The 18,672-nt window shown below is 33.3% G+C and overlaps 1 protein-coding gene across 1 annotated transcript in view; it reads left to right on the forward strand.

Moving 5' to 3' along the window:
- The first annotated feature begins 6,930 nt into the window (after window positions 1–6,930).
- Window positions 6,931–18,672, forward strand: part of LOC106618694 (uncharacterized) — a 35,419-nt gene continuing 23,677 nt past the window's right edge. Inside the window, exon 1 of the mRNA XM_014236539.3 lies at window positions 6,931–7,565. Coding sequence (XP_014092014.1) covers window positions 7,557–7,565 — 9 coding nt within the window. The 5' untranslated portion in view covers window positions 6,931–7,556. The remainder of the gene's footprint in view (window positions 7,566–18,672) is intronic.

An 18,672-nucleotide genomic window follows, 5' to 3' on the forward strand; every position in this document is an offset into this window, starting at 1 on the left:
ACAGTCGTATGAACATAAGTACATACAAATATATAAAAAAGTTTATATATATACATGTGTGCAAATAGATGCATGAATGTATAAGTAATAGTCTCGCCGTTTGAGTGTGTGGCAGATAAATATCACGTCTCATATTTCAAGTTCAGGGCCGAACAACATAACAACGGTACCAACGAGTTACTGAATTTGAGTCTAGCGAGTGAACTTTTACAGTCGACGTTTGGCGACTGGCATAGTCCGGTAGCAATCAACCGAACAAATTAGCTGTTTGTGTTTGTCTGCCTGAATACTTACCAATTTTTATACCTGAGCGCAACTCTATCGAATACAGCTTACATATAATTTTCTTCTAGTAATTGCTTACAATAGAGATAAAAAGTGACTTAATTATCTTTTACATTTAATGTTTGTACATGAGGTAGCTCAATGGTGCTTGTTTAAACACTCCATTGTACATTCATCAGGAGCCTCTGGTAGCCAGGAGAGTGTCGAGCGAATTTCGTATTTGGAAATCTGAAATAAAGGTGTTAAAGATTTAGTTCTGCGAAATTTATAATTTATACATTTGAAAATAAAATTTCTCAGTGGAGCTTTCTTGTTATAGGCCCTTTCCTTAAGCGAAGGTATTAGCTTTACTTTTATTTGGCAATTAGCAATGATATGGAGTGTGAATCATTTATACCTGCAAAAACAAATTCTATGAAACAACCGAAAAAGGTATTAATAAATAAAACGACATGTTATACCGCGCTTTCCAATAAGAGTGATATGATTTTCCCTAAAAAAATCACTAATTTTTAAATATATTCAAATTTTTTATTTGGGGTGAAGTACAATCGATACAATTAAGTTCTGAATTTAACATCATTCAGCAGATGGCCTCCACTACTTCTTTTGCAGGAACGAATTCGGTGAACCCAATTTTCGAGTACTTTTCCACTAAATCAAGTCGGATGCCATAAATAGCACGTTCAATATTGACTTCTAAAACTTAAAGGGAAGTCGAAAGTGAGCCTTATCGGAGAAGGTGAATTCTTTCAAAAAATGGTTATCGTTTTCAAGATTTTCCAAGGCAAAATCAGAAAATTCACGACGTTTACGGTGTTCGTGAGTGAGAACAATTTTATATAGATGCAAGCCCAAAACCATTCCCGAATTCCGCCATGTTGTAGCTTGACAATTCTTAAGAACGGCTTGGAATCGACAAATTGCGGTCTTTAGCAACACTTGCCTGAACGTCAGCAGGTGTCTTATTGGCACTTGAACATTATGTAAAGAAAATGTACGCTCGAAATTTTCAACAATTCCACGAATAGCAAATACAGGTGGACGACTATTACGACCATAAAATCGCAAATGCGCACGAAAAGTTGCATTTGGAGAATGATTTTTTTGATAATAAAATTGACAAATTTGTGAACGTTGTTCTTCCGTATATCTTTCCATAGTAAAATTGTAAAAATTACGGAATACAATGAAAAAAAACGAAACGACACTTAGAAATCATATCATCCCTATTGAAAAATCCGATATAAAGACTCCTTGGTCACTTATTGCAAGTTTAAGTACTTTTTTCGATTCAGTGAAAACACATGTGATCGAAATGGTACTGTTTTTATTTTACGTATTAAAAAAATGTATATACTCCTAGTATATATGAATATATAGGGTTCTCGGCAACAGCTATCTTTATATGTTATAGAGTAAAACAAGCGGGTTTTGGGCTCGGCAAAAGGTATAGAGGACCGATGTTATCAGTTAAAAAATGGTGTAATCATGAATTCGAGCAGTTGATGTTCGAAAAAATTAATGATAACGCAAAAATATGTCTCATAATTTTTTTTCCAAATGAACAAAAATGTTGTTTGGTTAGTGTGTCTAATATATTTGCTACATGGTTATGTATTTACATTTGTTGCATTTTCAACGGTCCAAAAGTGAAGTGAACGTTTTGATAATGCTGGAATTACTTGGAATGCATTTTTTTAATGTATATACATATTAAGGTGGGTACAAAAAATTTTTTTGATTATTTTATGGCAAAGTTTTGTTTTCTAATGAATTTTATAACTCAATTAAAGAAAAAATTAATAAATCAGAAATCTTATAGTTTTGTAGCAAATTTACTGCTCTACTGTCCTAAAGGGTCATAAGAACCTATTTTTTAGAGTACTCACTCTAACACCATGAATTGACCACCGTAATGTTAATTTAAAATAATAATAAAAATAAACTGGTGGCAGCTCTTTCCATTCGAATGTTGATATGTCGCTAATATGCTAAACAAAAAGTAAGTATGTATATGATATATGAGTATAGGTACATATATGAGGAGAAAGGCCTTTAATAACCTTTACAAAGATATAAATATAACAAAAAATCAGCCAGTATTTTTTGTAATATAATATTTAAATTGTTTCTATTTTGATTTTTGACTCAATCTGTCGAAAAAATTTTGTTCGAGCCAAGTGTTTTATCATAAATTTGAGATTCAAATGCTGTTGCATACATCTTTGCAACAAGCTATAAATATGATATACTTGTATGTGATTGTATATTTTTTCTGGAACTACGCTTCTTTTCTCCGGAATCTAATGTATATATCTCTATATAGACTGGTATGGCGCCAAGTTCATGTTAAGGAATTTTAAAATTTCATCATGTATTTGCAATGTTCAGCTGTACACGTACTTAACCCGTCCTTATTTATCAACCATTGACATTCATATATGTAGCTATTGTCATTAAGATCATCAAAACATATTGATTGATTACAATATATGTATTTACCCTCCCGCATATATTTGTATAAAATCATGTACACATAAAATCTGTAATGAGTTTTATTGATTATCATCAAACCAAAAGATTCTCTCAAAGAGATTATATGTTTGTTTAATCCCATAATTGTGCATATGATATTTTATAATACATAAGCTACATATATACATATGTACAATAAATATCTGTGGGGGGAAACTTTTTTTCGGTTTAATTTTTGTTATTGTAAAACACTTCATTTACTTACCTTGTATGGTGAGTATGCTGCTCCATGTGCTGGCTTTGTGTTTTTGTTGTTTCCCTTCGAAAAAAAATTAAACAAAAATTAAAAAAAAAAACAACAGCAACAAAAACTGTGAACTTGCATGAAGGCAAAAAGTTAAAATTGTGGTTTGAAAGCAATCAAATTGATTTTTAATAAGTTTTGCCGCGCTAATGGAGTTATTAATAAGGTTATTGGTTGCACAGTTGATTGGTTTTGTTTCATTTGTCTGATTATCTGAATATTTGCCTTGCATATTTTTATTTTATAAGTTCAGTGTGTTTTCAACTCTGACTTTGAATTCGAGTTAAGTAAAAAAAGTTAATTATGATCTTCAAAGTTGCATGAAGTTAAATTTGAGCCCTGAGCCTTTATTTTAGCGAATAAGACCAATTTTTAGAATTGAAATAAATTTCGGTGTTCCAACAAACCTAATTTCGATAAACAAAAATGTATTGTAAACGAGTTCCTGACTAAAAATGCATGAGCAAAGGTTGCAAAACCTCATATGAGCCAGAATTTTTAAAAAATCTTTCACATTGTAATTTTAAGGTTAGTGTTGAAGTTTCCTACATCTATACGGGTATGTTTTTTATTCCCCTTAAGCGCACCAATAACTTTTGGTACAAAATTCGATAAGCAAAAACCTCAAGGTTAATTAAAAATTATGATAAATTTTCGTATCAAACCCTCACGCTAAGCAGCTGTCCTTAGCGTTAGCAAAAATAAATACACAAGTCATGTTGGAGACATATTTTCATATGTAAATATCTTTTCCTGTTTATTGTTATTGTAATATTAGTAAACAAAATAGGTGAAAACTGTGAAATGCTGCGTCATATAATGAACGCAATTATGCATGCTCATAACCGCACATTATTTGCACACACACAGATGTGAAGTATGTGCATACATTATGCATTAGCGATTACATGCAGTTTGTCGCTTAAGTCTTTTGTAGTTCGGCAATTGCGGAAGTGACAGAATTTAGTGTTGTTGTATGAGCGCTTTGGATACTTATTGAGTTAGCACCAGTGAATTAGCTAAATTTTTTAAAACTAATGCTTTTTGCAAATTATTTTTGCTTTTTGTTGCTTAATAATGATAGTTCCACTTTTAAGTGAATGCTCGGAGTTCGACCCATTTTGGATCAGAGTCATATATAAGTATGAGGAGCACAATTTTTTGGGAAGTAAAAAAAATCTAATGTAGTTCCAAGTAGCTTTGTACGGGCGTTCAGTGTGGATTCCATGGATACAACCGCTTCCACATGCGGTCAACACAAAACTATGTGAATGTTCATCACCATAATAAATTTCTCTTATGATAATAGCGCCATGATACAATTGTTTTTAAAAATTACTATTAACAATGTGAACAGAGTTGAGATAGCTCAAATTTAGGTACAAAATTTTTAGAGAACGACGAAAAACATTTAGCTGCTTAAAATCTAATTTTACCGATTTCTTTGCTATTATTCTTTACATATCTATATACAAAGAAGTATTTACTTTGTTCCTTTGGAGGTACTGACTTATTGCTTAAGAAGCGATTCTAAACGAAATACTACTGACACAATTTATAAAGACACACTATATAAGCCATTATGAATTTGCTTAAACATATATGCTATTTAAAATAATTGTACAAAAATTGGCCATGTAAAGTATTTATTATTACCTTGGTCAATTTAAAGCAATCATATAGTTCATAGTTTTATATATGTGGTATAATACAACACCTATTTCAGGGTGAATATTTACATTTCCGTCCTTAAATCAAAACACCTCGTGTTAGCAAATCTAGCTACTTGCTTGTGCGCATGTAAGTCTGCACCGCTGCGTTTAAATACGGAAGTTTTCTCACAAAGTCCCTCATTTTGATGCAGCTGCTGTTATCGCCAATTGTAATTATGTAGAATATTACAATAGAAGAAATATGCATTCAAAATTGTAGGTTGCTCTATTAAAAAGCATTTGTAAACATATTTAAATATTTACGAGTGGAATGAAAAACGAAACTTGTTCACCAATGCTAACTGAAATAAAAGTAGTTCATACTTTCATTTTTGCATTATGTATATGTTGCTACTCAAAGTATGAGTTAAATTCGGCAAAACGTGATTTATTGATCAATGATTTTTAATTAGATACTTAGTGTATATACATATTCATATTAAAATTGCGTTTTGAGTGTGAAAAAATTGCAATTATGAAATTCGAAAAAAAGTTATATTAATTTGAAGGCAATTCATAGAGGCGTAAAAAGTGGAAATTAGCTTTAATAAGTGGTAATCAGTGATAACTATGAATGCGGTTAACATATAGTTTTAGATTCAGGGCGTCCCATTTGTATTTTCAACTATTATAATATCTACATAATATAAAACAGTTTATGTACTTAGTCTTGCCATAAGTTCTGTTACAAATTCAGCCTGTTATACTTGTATATATGAAACTATAATATATTTTTTAATAAAGTTACTTTTATTAAATAAAAGATGTACACAATTTTTTTCGAAATTTTTTCTTACAAACTCTCAAAAGATTCGAACATTGATCAATAGCAAGCACGCACATTTTTTAATGATATCGACTAGGCTGCCCGAGCCAAAGATTCTTTGAGACTCTCCAAATTTCTGTGGTTTTCTGATCTGCAGCTATGAACCAGGAATATTGCTTTTAAGTAGTAAGGTGGTTTTTGACTTGTGTGCTATCTTTATATTGATTTGGTCTTTATATACCTATTTCCTATATTTTCTTGACTGTATTTACTAGAAGTCCTTGATGTGATTTTTATATTCCTGTTACGTGTTTAGTTTTGTGTTCTCTCATGACTTAGAAGCTTGAATTCAATCTGATTGCAATTTGTTGTTGTTATGGGATTCGGTGTGGTAGTTATTTTGTTAATTGCTTTGTATACCGATTACTAGATAAGAAATCATCGATTTAATTTAGGATTTAGGTTAACTTTGGCTGCAACGAACCCATCATACCCTTTACATGAGCATTTCTTAAAGCATAATCGTAAAAGAGTATAAAAAAATCTTTATCTTGGGTAGTATTGGCTATTGTCAAGGTAAAGACACTTTCTAAAATGGTACAATACTTCACTTGTGTAAAAAGGCAATCCTCTTTAAAAAAACCAATAAAATTATTAATACCTATTTATTTAAATAACTTGGTTCAATACTTCTACAGAATCAGGAATCTTTGGCATGTCTTTTCAATATGAGTGTTCTTATCGGTAGCTCGCACTTAAATTAAAAGGTAAAATGTAAGCTTTACAAATCGTTCTTTTTAATTGACGACTTTCACACGCTTCCTTAAAATCTTTAAAATCGTGTTTAAATGTCACATATATAATGATTTTTTCATTTCGTGACTAACTTGCATATTAAAAAGATTCTGTTTGCATTAGCGACAAGCCGCTAATGATTCACTGTCGGCGTCGGCATCGGCAGTTACGCAAACGCGTATCGTTAAATGACCCTTGGTGCAAGTGAAAGTCGTTTTTAACGAGAATACACGTAAATTAAGGAAAAGAATTCTCGCACACACATAGAATTTCATGGCACATCACAATCGAGCACACGTTTATCATGTTTGTGTGGGGAAACAGTACGCAGCTAACTGACAAACAAGCCAAACCACTCAAAACATGGAAAACCACTCAAAATCAAACGGTTGATCATGTACGCCTGCAAGCCCCGTAGCTGTAAACATCGGAAAACTCACTCATGTATTCGCATACTCATTAAGCGAGCGTGCGCTCTCTCACGAGTTGAGCCTCTTTGCTTAAGTTTATGCTCCAATTTGAGAGTAAAATGTTAGCAAACCTTATTGTTTCGTGTTTAATATAAAACCAACTAAGCATATCCACTGGAATTCATTAAGTGTCTTACCACAAGTCTCTTAGTACCTCCAAAAGCACACAGCCAACCGACTATCAACTAACTACCCCAGTGTACGACGGACAGATTGTTTGAACGCCTGACCAAACCGCACGTCTGCCCCAGTGAACACGTACAAATTTTGAAATTGTACAAAGTACGAATCGAAGGAGTGCAACGCCAATTGTGATTGCTACAGATAAAGGCACCGCGCGGTTAACTTCAAAAAATATATATTATATCTATATATTTTTTCCACGAAACCAAATACGTAAACAAAAAGATTATATGTTATAATTTTTGTTTTAAACCAAAAGTGCAACTTGGCTGTTTACATATATACATATATATGTACGAACAATTGTGCTTTTGCAGCGTATCCAAACACGAGCAAATAGTAAATATCCAAAGTAAAGAGCAACGAAATTTTTGGTGTTAAAAAAAGTGTGTATAATTTGCATAAAAAAGTGCAGAAAAGTGTTTGATGCGTTTTTGTTGTAGCTGTTGGATTTGAGAAAGAGTTTACACAGCTATTATTGAGATTTGTGCATTTCTTGTGTACAATTTCGAAATTACCTACTTGTAATCCCAGTGGATACGCAGCAAATTTGTACCAGCAAAATGAAATTCGTAAGTATCAATGAGGAAGTAATGAAAACATATAGTTTATACATACATATATTATATTAGTTATGAGACATAAATTAAACTGATCCAGATGTGAAAAGCAAAGCGTGTCTACATGATAGTTATGAGTTAAGGCATTTTTTATTATTGAAAAGTTTCCCATAATTAAATGAAATGACTGCAATGGAATTCTAGAATAAAGAGAAATGTAGTATTTTTTGTCGGAAAGAACATTCTCATTTCATTCATTACAACAGTTAACTTTTAAAGCAGCTATGCTAATAATACCATTCTAATGTTAAGGATTGTACTGAGGCATAATTTAGCGATGTTTTTATTAATACATTTTTCTTTTAATTTTTTGTTAATTTATACAATTATCCGCTAAGAGGAATCCATTACTTCTCAAAGGAGATAGGAGGAGATTCCTTGTGGTTTCAATATGAAAAGCGACAAAAATTTAATTTTAAGTTTTAAAAATCATTTTCTTTTTCATATTTCCTCTCGCTTATTTGTATATTAAACTTGGAAATATGTTAGATAAACCAAAAGTAATGATACGCAAGAAACATATGCACATATATCAAAAGGCCCGAGTGCAGGTCAATATCAAAGCAAGTTGGGTGTGCAAATGTAAGCGCAAAACATTGTTAATTTGCTCTTGCTTTCCATTGGTGTTGCACTTTTCGGGTCAATGCAGTTAAGCGCAACAAAAACATTTCATATGCAACTGACGTGTGTTGAGCTGACGTGCAATGGATTTGTGTGCAACTTTGAGCGACATGTGCGAGAAGTGCTGAAATAGAACAATATAATTATAATAAACAAAGCCAAACCCAAACCCAAATTTTGTCATGTCCAACATGTGTTGCTGTAGTTTTTTCCACTTGCTCAATTGAAATATGAATACATCAGTCGTTTTTTTTTACATTGGGCGTGGGCGTCTAGCGAGTGTGTTACATAATCGACGATCAATCAGTCTTTCGGAATCGCTTCAAATTCAAAGTGTGTTGCTATTTCTAATTTAAGTTTTCAGTTTCAGCACTTAAGTAGCAAAATTAATAAATGAGTACTCACAAGAAATTATAATTTCCGTTTTTTATTTTAAAACGGTGTACAAGAAAGAAAAATGAAACCAAAATTAATAAACAATCTCTTATCCATTCAATTAATTATTCTCCACACTGGAATATTATTCATAAAGTAATGGCTTAGTCACAACTTTCTCACGAAAATATCAAAAACGATCTAAACTATTATCATTTAATATTCAAATATTTATGCAAATGCGGCTTTGATTTCACTGCCACAAAAAGACATGGTAAGACAATAAGCAAAATGCGCGGTGGTTTTTATTTTTTATTTTTTATTTAAATTTTATTTATTTGCTTTTATTAAAATAAAACTTATGTCTCTCTTCTGTAAATTTTTCTACTACTATAGAATACAAGAAAAGTGTATTGTAATTAATAAATCTTTCAAAAATGTCACCAGCATTCATATGCACTGACATCAAAATAAAAATAAAAGTGTGTGTGACCAACGATTGGCTACTTAAGTAGGCTACCTGAGAAAATCTATGCACTGATAAAAGGTGAACCTGCTCACTGCCAGTGGCAAGTAATGCACAGCGTGCGCGCGTATTTATAATATTTAAACTAATAACAGCTTAAAGTTTTCCTCGATAGTTGAAGCGAGAGATGAAAATCAGATAAAAATTAGTGAAATGATTGTATAATTGCTCGAGAAAGACGCGTTGGTAAATAATTGCCTTTTTTGTATGGGCACATCAACTAACAAGTAAGAAAGGGCTAAGTTCGGTCGTAACCGATCATTTTATTGTCTTGCAACTTGCAAGAATCAAAAATGGCAAAACAAATAAATGCAATCAGCTCAAAAGATGTGGAAAATAAAAAATGTTGCGAAAGGATTCAATAGTCATTATTCGACGAAATTCTGGTTCGCACCGAGGTCTATACTATTTCCATTCACATTCTGCGGTAAACCACAAAATATTCAAGGAAACTGGTCAATTTAGTTCTATTGAAATATCACACGTTTTGATTAACCTGTATGATTTAAAATCACATTGCTCAAGTATACTTGAGAACATAGTTTTTAGCAATGATATAAATTTATAACTCACACACTGAGCCACTTATTCGTCATAAGGTTTGTTGGAAAAACGAAAATCAATATATGTATGTATGTAGATTATGTTAGTTGGGGGTATTATCGACCCTATTTTATCTATTTTTGCCAATACCATACACCACTAACATGCCACATACTAATAAAGTGCTCCCTGGGTTTCAATAAGGTACCTCACATATTACCATCAATTTATATGGAGTAAAGTCAGTAGTTTTTAACATTCAGATATACTAGGAAAGGACACTCCCCGAATTTTAATTATATATTTCCCACATTACCTGTTGTTTTCGGTAAAAGTCAACTATAGGCACTGTGGGCTTGAACAGTTTTAGTTCGATATGGAAAATGTTTGGTCATAGGGTCATAATGTCTACTTTAAGTGCACTATTCGTGAAAAGTTTTATCCCAAGATATTTTGTTGCTTGAATTACATAATGGAAAGTGAAAGAATCAGATGAAATTTGAATTTGTGTTTTATGGGAAGTAGGCGTGGTTTTAGTCCGATTTCGCCTATTTACCCACTGAAATATAGGAATGTCAAAATAATATTACATATAAAATTTCGTCAATATCGGAAAATCAAGTCCTGAGATATGGGGTTTAAACTAAATGTGAGCGGTGCCACGCCTATCGTCTTATTTTGACCCCGGCTCCAATAAAGCTCTCTCTTACCATTTCGGATGTAAAATTTAATGTCTCTGGCGCACTTATTTATTGATCTATCGCGATTTTAACAATTTTTAACAGTACCATTATAAGGGGAGTGGGCGGGGTTATCATCCGATTTCATCCATTTTTACAGCGTCGGTAGTGGGACTTAAGGGATTTTCACTGAGCAAATTTGGTTATTGAGTTAGTGGGTGGGGCCAAGTCCATATTTTTAAAAAAAATTTCTCACAGGTGACCATTGCTACTGCGATGTTCAGTTCTATATCTTAATTAGGTGCACGTGTACAAAGTTTCATTACGATATCTCAATTTTTACTCAAGTTACAGCTTGCACGAACAGACGGACGCAAGGATGGACAGACAGACATCCGGATTTCAACTCGCCTCGTCATCTTGATCATTTATATATGCATTACCCTATATCTATTTCGTCTTGAAAGCTAAAAAAGACGATCACAAAAATTCATAAACCCGTATATTTGAGACCAAATATAAATATCGATATGAGTATCGTATGAAATTTATTAATCTACCTGCACTTGCTAGTGGTAGAGAAATGATAGGCATAACGTTCACAGTAAATTATCAATTCTTTTAAATAGTTCCTTTTGTAGCTTGTTCTTATTAACAGAGGTAAACTGTAATATCTCAGTTAGTTCAATATAAAACCAATTTTTAATTTAATGGACATTTCCTCTGCATATTCTGTGATATTGGTTTATTTTGTTGTTTATTAAATATAATATAATTAAACTAGGCTATGTCAGTTCGTACTTATTTTATTTTATTTTATTTTACCATACTTCTCACAAAATGATAAAAACTGTAATTTTTGCAATGGAACAAAAAATCATGTAATGTAAAAAAAGATATTGTACAATATTTTTAGTGGCTTCAAGTTATCAAAAAAACAGCATAATATCTTTACTTTATTATTTATTGCAAAATATTTTTTTTATAAATAGAAAGAAGTTATACAGATTTAGGCCCATTTCGCTTATTTGCCGTTTTAAAATTTTTTTTGAAGTTTTTTAAAAATTTAAACTGCCATGACCTGAGAAAAATTCGGCCTACCTTAAATTGTAACTTATAAAAATGCTCGAATATTAATTAAAATTAAATTCAGTCCAACATTAGTCACTTCGACAATTGAGTTTCGAAATTCAAAAAATTGTATGTGTGTTTATTTGAGTTGTCACTGTAATTTTATTTTCAGGAAGTTGAGCTTCCTTATTCGACTTTTTTTAATCGTTTGCAATTTTATGCGTTCTTAAAACATGTTTTTGTTATTCCAAATTCCCACAGCCGCCAACCGGTTATGTGTGAACGCGTGCGCTGGAGACACTTGTGAATGAAATTAAAAGCGGCAAGCTGTTGAAGTCATTAATACACGAAATCGAAAAACCAACAACGTACAAACATACGCACACTCACACCTACCTACGCTTACCTTAGGACACACAAGCGCACAGGCGTTCCTACAAATCTCGAATTTGCAGTAATCGGATTTCGAGTGCACTGAGCCAGTGCAAAAACCTGCAAAATTTTCCTTACACATTTGGCCATACAGTTACATAAATGTACATACTTATGTATACACATACAAATCAATGTCGTTGCGTGCGGTCCGTTCGACACTGGTTGGTCGCCAAACTGTCTAAGGCTTTTGTAGGCCTGTCGCCTGCGTTGATTTACTTGTGTTCCTGTGTTTGTGTTCGCAGTTATTTTAACGGTTTCTGTTGCAAATTCTAATTCGCTTTGCTTCATTTGCAGCAGCTTAACTGATTCATTCACGCAATCGACGCCGCTGATAGGCAACTAGTAGTCACACTTGTCGTTCCACGCTGCGAGGGCAACAACAGCATTGCCAGCGCCGACAACGTGCCGCGTTGCCACTTGAATTGTAATAAAATAAAGCTTGTCAGGCAGGCATAGGCGCATAGACAGCCAGGCAGCAGCAGCAGTTTGTTTGTGCTTGGAACGCAGTATTCGAAAGCTGAAAATGCTCAATTGCATGCGTTTTGGGTCCAATGTTGTTGGGCTGGTTGTCGTAAGCCATACGCGTGCCAATTCAACTCGTTTGCTACTGCCGTGGCGTTGCTGTCTGTCCACCGGCTGCTTTCAATGCGCAGCATTTTGCGTTTTGTGCTCAGCAGCGAGTGATGGCCTTCAACATGAACTTGAAATTAACGGCTGTGCGTTGTTGGCTCAGTTGTAGTTTTACGAGCTGTTTTTCTGTTTTTCTTTTTGCCATTTTGTTGTTTGGCAATATAGTTAAATTGCTCTGTCATTAAACGGCGTGATTTGCTTTCTGATGATAACCGTTGAATATGTGTATGTGCGTGCTGCAGATCTGCTTTGGCGAGGCACATGTTTCGTATACGCTATGGCTGTTTGAGAGGTCGGTCATTGATTCCCACTACTATTTGGGGCGTTGTTGAGTGGTTTTACTTGTGTGCTTTCATTTCTTTTCAAAAATGTGTCTGCAAATACCTACACATCAAAGGAATTCATATTTGTCTATATTTTGAAATGTGTTTGGTGTTGTATTGCTAGTGATATCGAAATGCGTAGGCAATGTGGGTTACTCGCACGCAACTCTGCTATGGGGGACCTTGAACTCATAAATATGGGTTATGAAATTTACAAGTTGTTATTTTTGTTGCAAAGAAATATGTAAAAGTAAAACAAAATTAACTTAAGCAAATGAGAGTATTCGGTTTTTCGGAATGAATGAAATAGGAGCATTACCTAGAGACCCAGTTGCACAAAGGACGGAATTCGCAAGAGAAATAGTAAATAATAATTAAATATTAATGGTTATTCGTCGAATGTTTCGTTTCCGTAATGGTATGTTCAGATAATTAGTGCCGGTGAAAACTAATTATAACAAGTAAGGAAGTTCTAAGTTCGGGTGTAACCGAATATTTTATATTCTCGCAACTTGCAAGGATCAAAGCCCAGGTGCTGGCAAAAATTTATATTGAAGGAATTATTAATCCGATTCAACCCATTTTTGACACAAAAACATATTATTATCGAGAGTTTCATTTATTTATTTTATTATATGAATTACAATTATTATCTTACACATTGACCGATATTTTCGGTAAAAGTCAACTATAGGCACTGGGGTCCATATATTCAGTACCTAGGGGCTTGAACAGTTTTGGTTCAATTAAGACGCAAAGTTTTATCGCGATACATTCATTGTTGCTTGATTTGCATAACGGGAAGTGAAAGAATCAGATGGAATTTAAAATGGTGTTATATGGGAAATAGGCGTGGTTGTAGTCCGATTTCGCTACTTATATAACTCACTATAACAAAGAAATATGAAAAGAACGTTATGAACCGAATTTGGTTGAAATCGGTTAAGCAGATCCCAAGATATGGGTTTTCACCTAAAAGTGGGTGGTGCCACGCCCACTGACTAATTTTGCACGCGGTTCCTATAAAGTCATCTCATACCATTCCAGAGCTAAAATTTAATGTTTTTGGCGTGTTTAGTGCTTGATTTATCGCGCTTTTAGTCGTTTAGTCACACCGTCGATAGAGGTGATAAAAACGTTTGCTCTGAATGAATTTTGTTATTATAGCTTTAGCGGTTTAGGAGATATGGACATTAAAACTATTAGCGGGCGGAACCACCCCCACTTTTTTAAGTAGCACTAGTGTCTAGATTGTTGGATACTTTCTGCTAAAAGCAAAAATGTGAAGAAATACAATAGTTGCCATGTGCTGTGTCTTGTAAATACTTAAAAAATTTCGAGAAATTACAAAAAGTTTTACTTAATTTATCAACTAAATATAATTAAATCTTCACATTGCCTTATATTGAAATAATATTTACTAGAGGTAGAGAAGACTGATAAAAATTTGCTTATAAAAAGTTACATACATGAAATATAATGAAGTTATTTTTTTGATCTTTTCATACCCTGAACAGGGTGAAGTTTGTAACACCCAGAAGGAAACGTCGGAGACCCTATAAACTATATACATAAATAATCAGTACGATCATCCGAGTTGATTTAGTCATGTCCGTCTGTCTGTCTGTATGTACGTGAACTAGTCCCTTAGTTTTTAAGCTATCGATCTGAAATTTGGTACCTGTTCTTTCCTCACCAACAAGCTGCTCATTTGTTAGAATGACCGATATCGGACCACTGTAGTATAAAGCTGCCATACAAACTGAACAATCGGAATCAAGTGGTCGTATGGAAAATTCTTTCATTTGACGAGATATCTTGACAAAATTAGATCGGAATCAAGTTCTTGTAAGAAACCTTTGTATTTGTGAAGGGTGCAGCCGAAGTTAACGTTTTTTCTTGTTATTTCTAAATCTGTCAGCAATCGCAATTCCTCCATCATTGTTACATGTCGAACCTTAACTTCTATGAACCTTGATAAATAATATTTTTAAAAACTTATGTCTAGAAACTATTAAGCTGGATTCAAAACAGAGTAAAAAATCATTCACACTTTTTTTGAATATCTAATGGCAGATATATTTATGCTTCTTAAACTCTTCTTTCTGAGTAAATAGGTTTTACTGAAGCCTTGTGTGGTGATAATTTAGGAACACACCACTACTGTACAATAGTTTATAAAAGCAAATAAAAAACCTAATTAATAATTAGTCAACATCTAGATATAAATAATTGGCTTTTGTCACTTTACATTCGTTCGCAATCAATTGCAGCAATCACAGTCGCACTTGCAATACATGCAATAAACACACACACACACACTTAAGCGCACGCAAACTTTGGTTCTTGGTTGCTAACTGGCAAAATTGTTGTTGTACTATTGCATGACTATTGTTTAATTTTTATTTGCATTTACCACCACATTATGCTTTCCTATATTCTTGCATACACGAACAAGCCCATGCCCCGCTGTGGTATGTATGCATCATCTGTTGTATGTGTAATAAAGCAGTGTGTGTCAAGAGGAAAAAATCACATGGTATACTGACACAATCCACAACTCTTGCCCTGCTTTTCTTTTGCAAACAGTTTCACTTATAAAAAATTTAAATTTATTGTTATATTTTTATTGTTTTCATAGTTGCTTTATGCTGCGGTGTGAGTGCTGCTTTTGTTTTGCTTTTGTGCCGTAATTTTTTGCCACTTTGCATATTGCTGCAATTTGTTAAACTTGACCAACATTCTAAGCAACAGTACTCGCAAACACGCGTACATTTGAGTGTGTACATATGCCGTTGCGTGTTGTCATGCTATTATTGTTGTGCACATTACCACCAGCTGTGGGGCTCCACACAAATATGGTTTTGATCCGTTGGCAGGGCAACTGTGCGAATAATATTATTAATACTTTGCTTAGGACCAATGAGGGACTACTGTAAAAAAAGAAGCTTCTGAAATTTTTAACGGATGCGATAATTATTCAATTCTATAGTATATTTTATTTATATTTACCTAACAGTCGCACTTATGCCTCTCGAGTTTGTTGCTTAAGTCTTTTGTTTAGTGTTCCAGTTTGTGGTTTTGCGGTGCTTATCGAGTTTGGTTATGTGCTGTTGAACGGTTTTAAATCAAAATCTTATCAGTAAACAAGCTTTTCTTGTATTTAGATTTTCAATTGAACTTTTACACTTTTTTTTCTAATTCAATGCAGGTATTATGTGTAAATTGTTGCAACTTCTGGTACATAATTTATATGAGCGCTATGCAGAGGAATTTCATTTCAATATTTTAATAGCTGTCTTGTATTTCGACAGAGCATGAATATATATGATATATATATATATATCAATCAAAACTGAAAAACAATATACACAACACATATTTAGCATCTAAAATTTATCAAAATCACAATTTTGTACGGCCCACTCCGAAATTTACAAATTAGTAATTGAAGAGTCTAATGAGCATTTTTCAATAAAAATAACTGAATAAAAATAGGTTGAAAAAATTAAAAGTAGTCTCATTGGAATGCTGAGAAAATATCGTAAACATTAGGCACATTAGACATTAAAAAAGTACGTATTCAATATTTTGCCTCAAAGAACACAAAATAATGTTTTGCACGGAAAAAATGTAAATTTTGGATGGAATGAGCCACATATATGATAAGCGATGTGGTGTAGTCTCCTTAGAACTATTTTTTAATGGCGGTTGATCCTTGCCGGATAGATGCGACAATAGCGAAATATTTATATAAATAGTTAAACAATTTGGAAAAAATACTAAGCATATGAATCAATATTATGTAACTGGCATAAACAAGTGACGCATAAAAACAATTTAAATTTTGTGTTATTTTATTATAAATTGTATAATTTGCCCAGCGTAAATATATTTCATTAGGCAATAAGCTGTAACATGCTCAATAGCAACGCCCAACAATTGAAGAGTGAGTAGATGTGTAACTACAAAAATGTAAAGAATTTTAGGGGCAGTCGTTCTTAGTAGTTCAACCAGTAATCGGAATTCATATGAGTTTGCGTAGAACAGTGCGCGCAGTAAATTACTTAAACAAATGACCTTAGATATGCCAGCGCAGTGCGGCTTTAGCGCCACAAACACCTTCTCCTTTGCCGAGTGATATTTGCGAACGATTGGCAAGTGGCGCTGTTGTTACACAGTTCACAGCTTCCAGTGAGCCCCAAGTGTGGCAAGGTATATCGCTAGCTGTGCTTGAGTCTTGAGGTAGTTGTGCTGCCTCGCGTCAGTTGCTACCTGCCAATTTGATCTGACAATTGCGCTTGGTAAATTGCATGGCTTAATTCAACGTCCCATGTGGCGATTGCCCATATACTACGGTTGTCTGTTAAACTGGACGCATGCATGTCTGCAAGCTTGTTGTCCGTTTGTCTGAGTGGTGAGCTTGTTGCTTGAGGCACCCACCCACATCATGATTAAGTACACTTTACCTACAACAACAACTGAATTAATTGGAAAATAGTTGTACTTGTGCCATTACCATTATTATCCGAAACAGCAGCCAACCGAAACACTGTCGGCAATCAGCAAGCTCAGACAAACGAACAGGGTATTGAATATTGTAAGTGGGTAAGGATCCTGATAGTAGTGGCCAGAATCAATAAAAACTGGGCAACAAATATTTATTCACAGAATAACACATGAAAATCAGATTTACATACACAATTTTGGTTATTTTCTTTGTTTAACCCAAAGTTCAATACTATTTTATATGTCTAGAAACTTTCTACTTCATAATCAAAAGAGTTATAATTGAAAAAACCTGTATATACATTTAAATACGTTTTTGTAGATACTTTTTATGAAATATGGTATTTGTAAGTCTTTCTGTTTAAAATTTTTTAATTAATATACTAACTAATTGGGAAAGCAAGATAATAGACTATAGTCTCACAAACCCATATGGTAGACTGAATTTTGGCAGTTCATCCTAAAGGTAGTCCACAGTTTTATAATTGCTTTGCCTTGCTTTATGATTCCTCAAGGAGATAACCAAGTAAAATTTTAAGAAACGAACCAATCTCGGTATCTAGAAAGAGTACGGAATTTTTTCTACAAAACAAAAGTTTTTGACTTATTTTTGCAAGCTCATCCTAATGGTAAGCCACGACTTTATGATTGGACTACTTCTTCCCTACTTTCATAAGAAAATAGAATTCAAATTGTTTGAAATTATCTGAACGTGGTATACTATTTAAATAAGTTTAGGAGAGATCTTGTTCATGATTCTGTTGAAAAGACATTCTTGAGAGTTTCTTGTTCACGTAGTAAAAATTTTTAATGAGAAAGTGAATTACATGAAATATAAATAGTTTTTACCTTTCACGTTGTTTTTTATCTATAATACCTGGAGGGTATAAATATTCCTTCTGAATATTAACTTGGTTGCCTTGTCTACTGAATTTGTTGATGCGGGAGTTTCGAATGCCAATTCACAACTTTAAAACATTGCATGCGCCCAATATTACACATTTTTCTATTTTTATTTTTTAAAAAAATGTTTTCGACTCAGTTGACATGATTGTTGATTGCAATCGTTTACGTGCGGCGAACGGTCATATTTATTTTTAATAGCTTTGGAGTAAGAGCAATTTATGTAAAGTGTGGAACACATAAACATAGATATATTAACCCGAACAAGCATATTTATAAGAAAAACATGTGTGGACAGACTATGCGGTGATTTCTTATTACAAATATTCCTGAAAGTGGTAATGCTCCTTTACTACGGTGAATATTTGTAACAAATGTGGGCTGTTGTAGATGTGGTTCTAGCAATGTGATACGCCACTAAAAATGACAAATGAGCTGTGATT

This window comes from Bactrocera oleae, chromosome 2, assembly GCF_042242935.1.
Source record: "Bactrocera oleae isolate idBacOlea1 chromosome 2, idBacOlea1, whole genome shotgun sequence".
Lineage (NCBI taxonomy): Eukaryota > Metazoa > Arthropoda > Insecta > Diptera > Tephritidae > Bactrocera > Bactrocera oleae.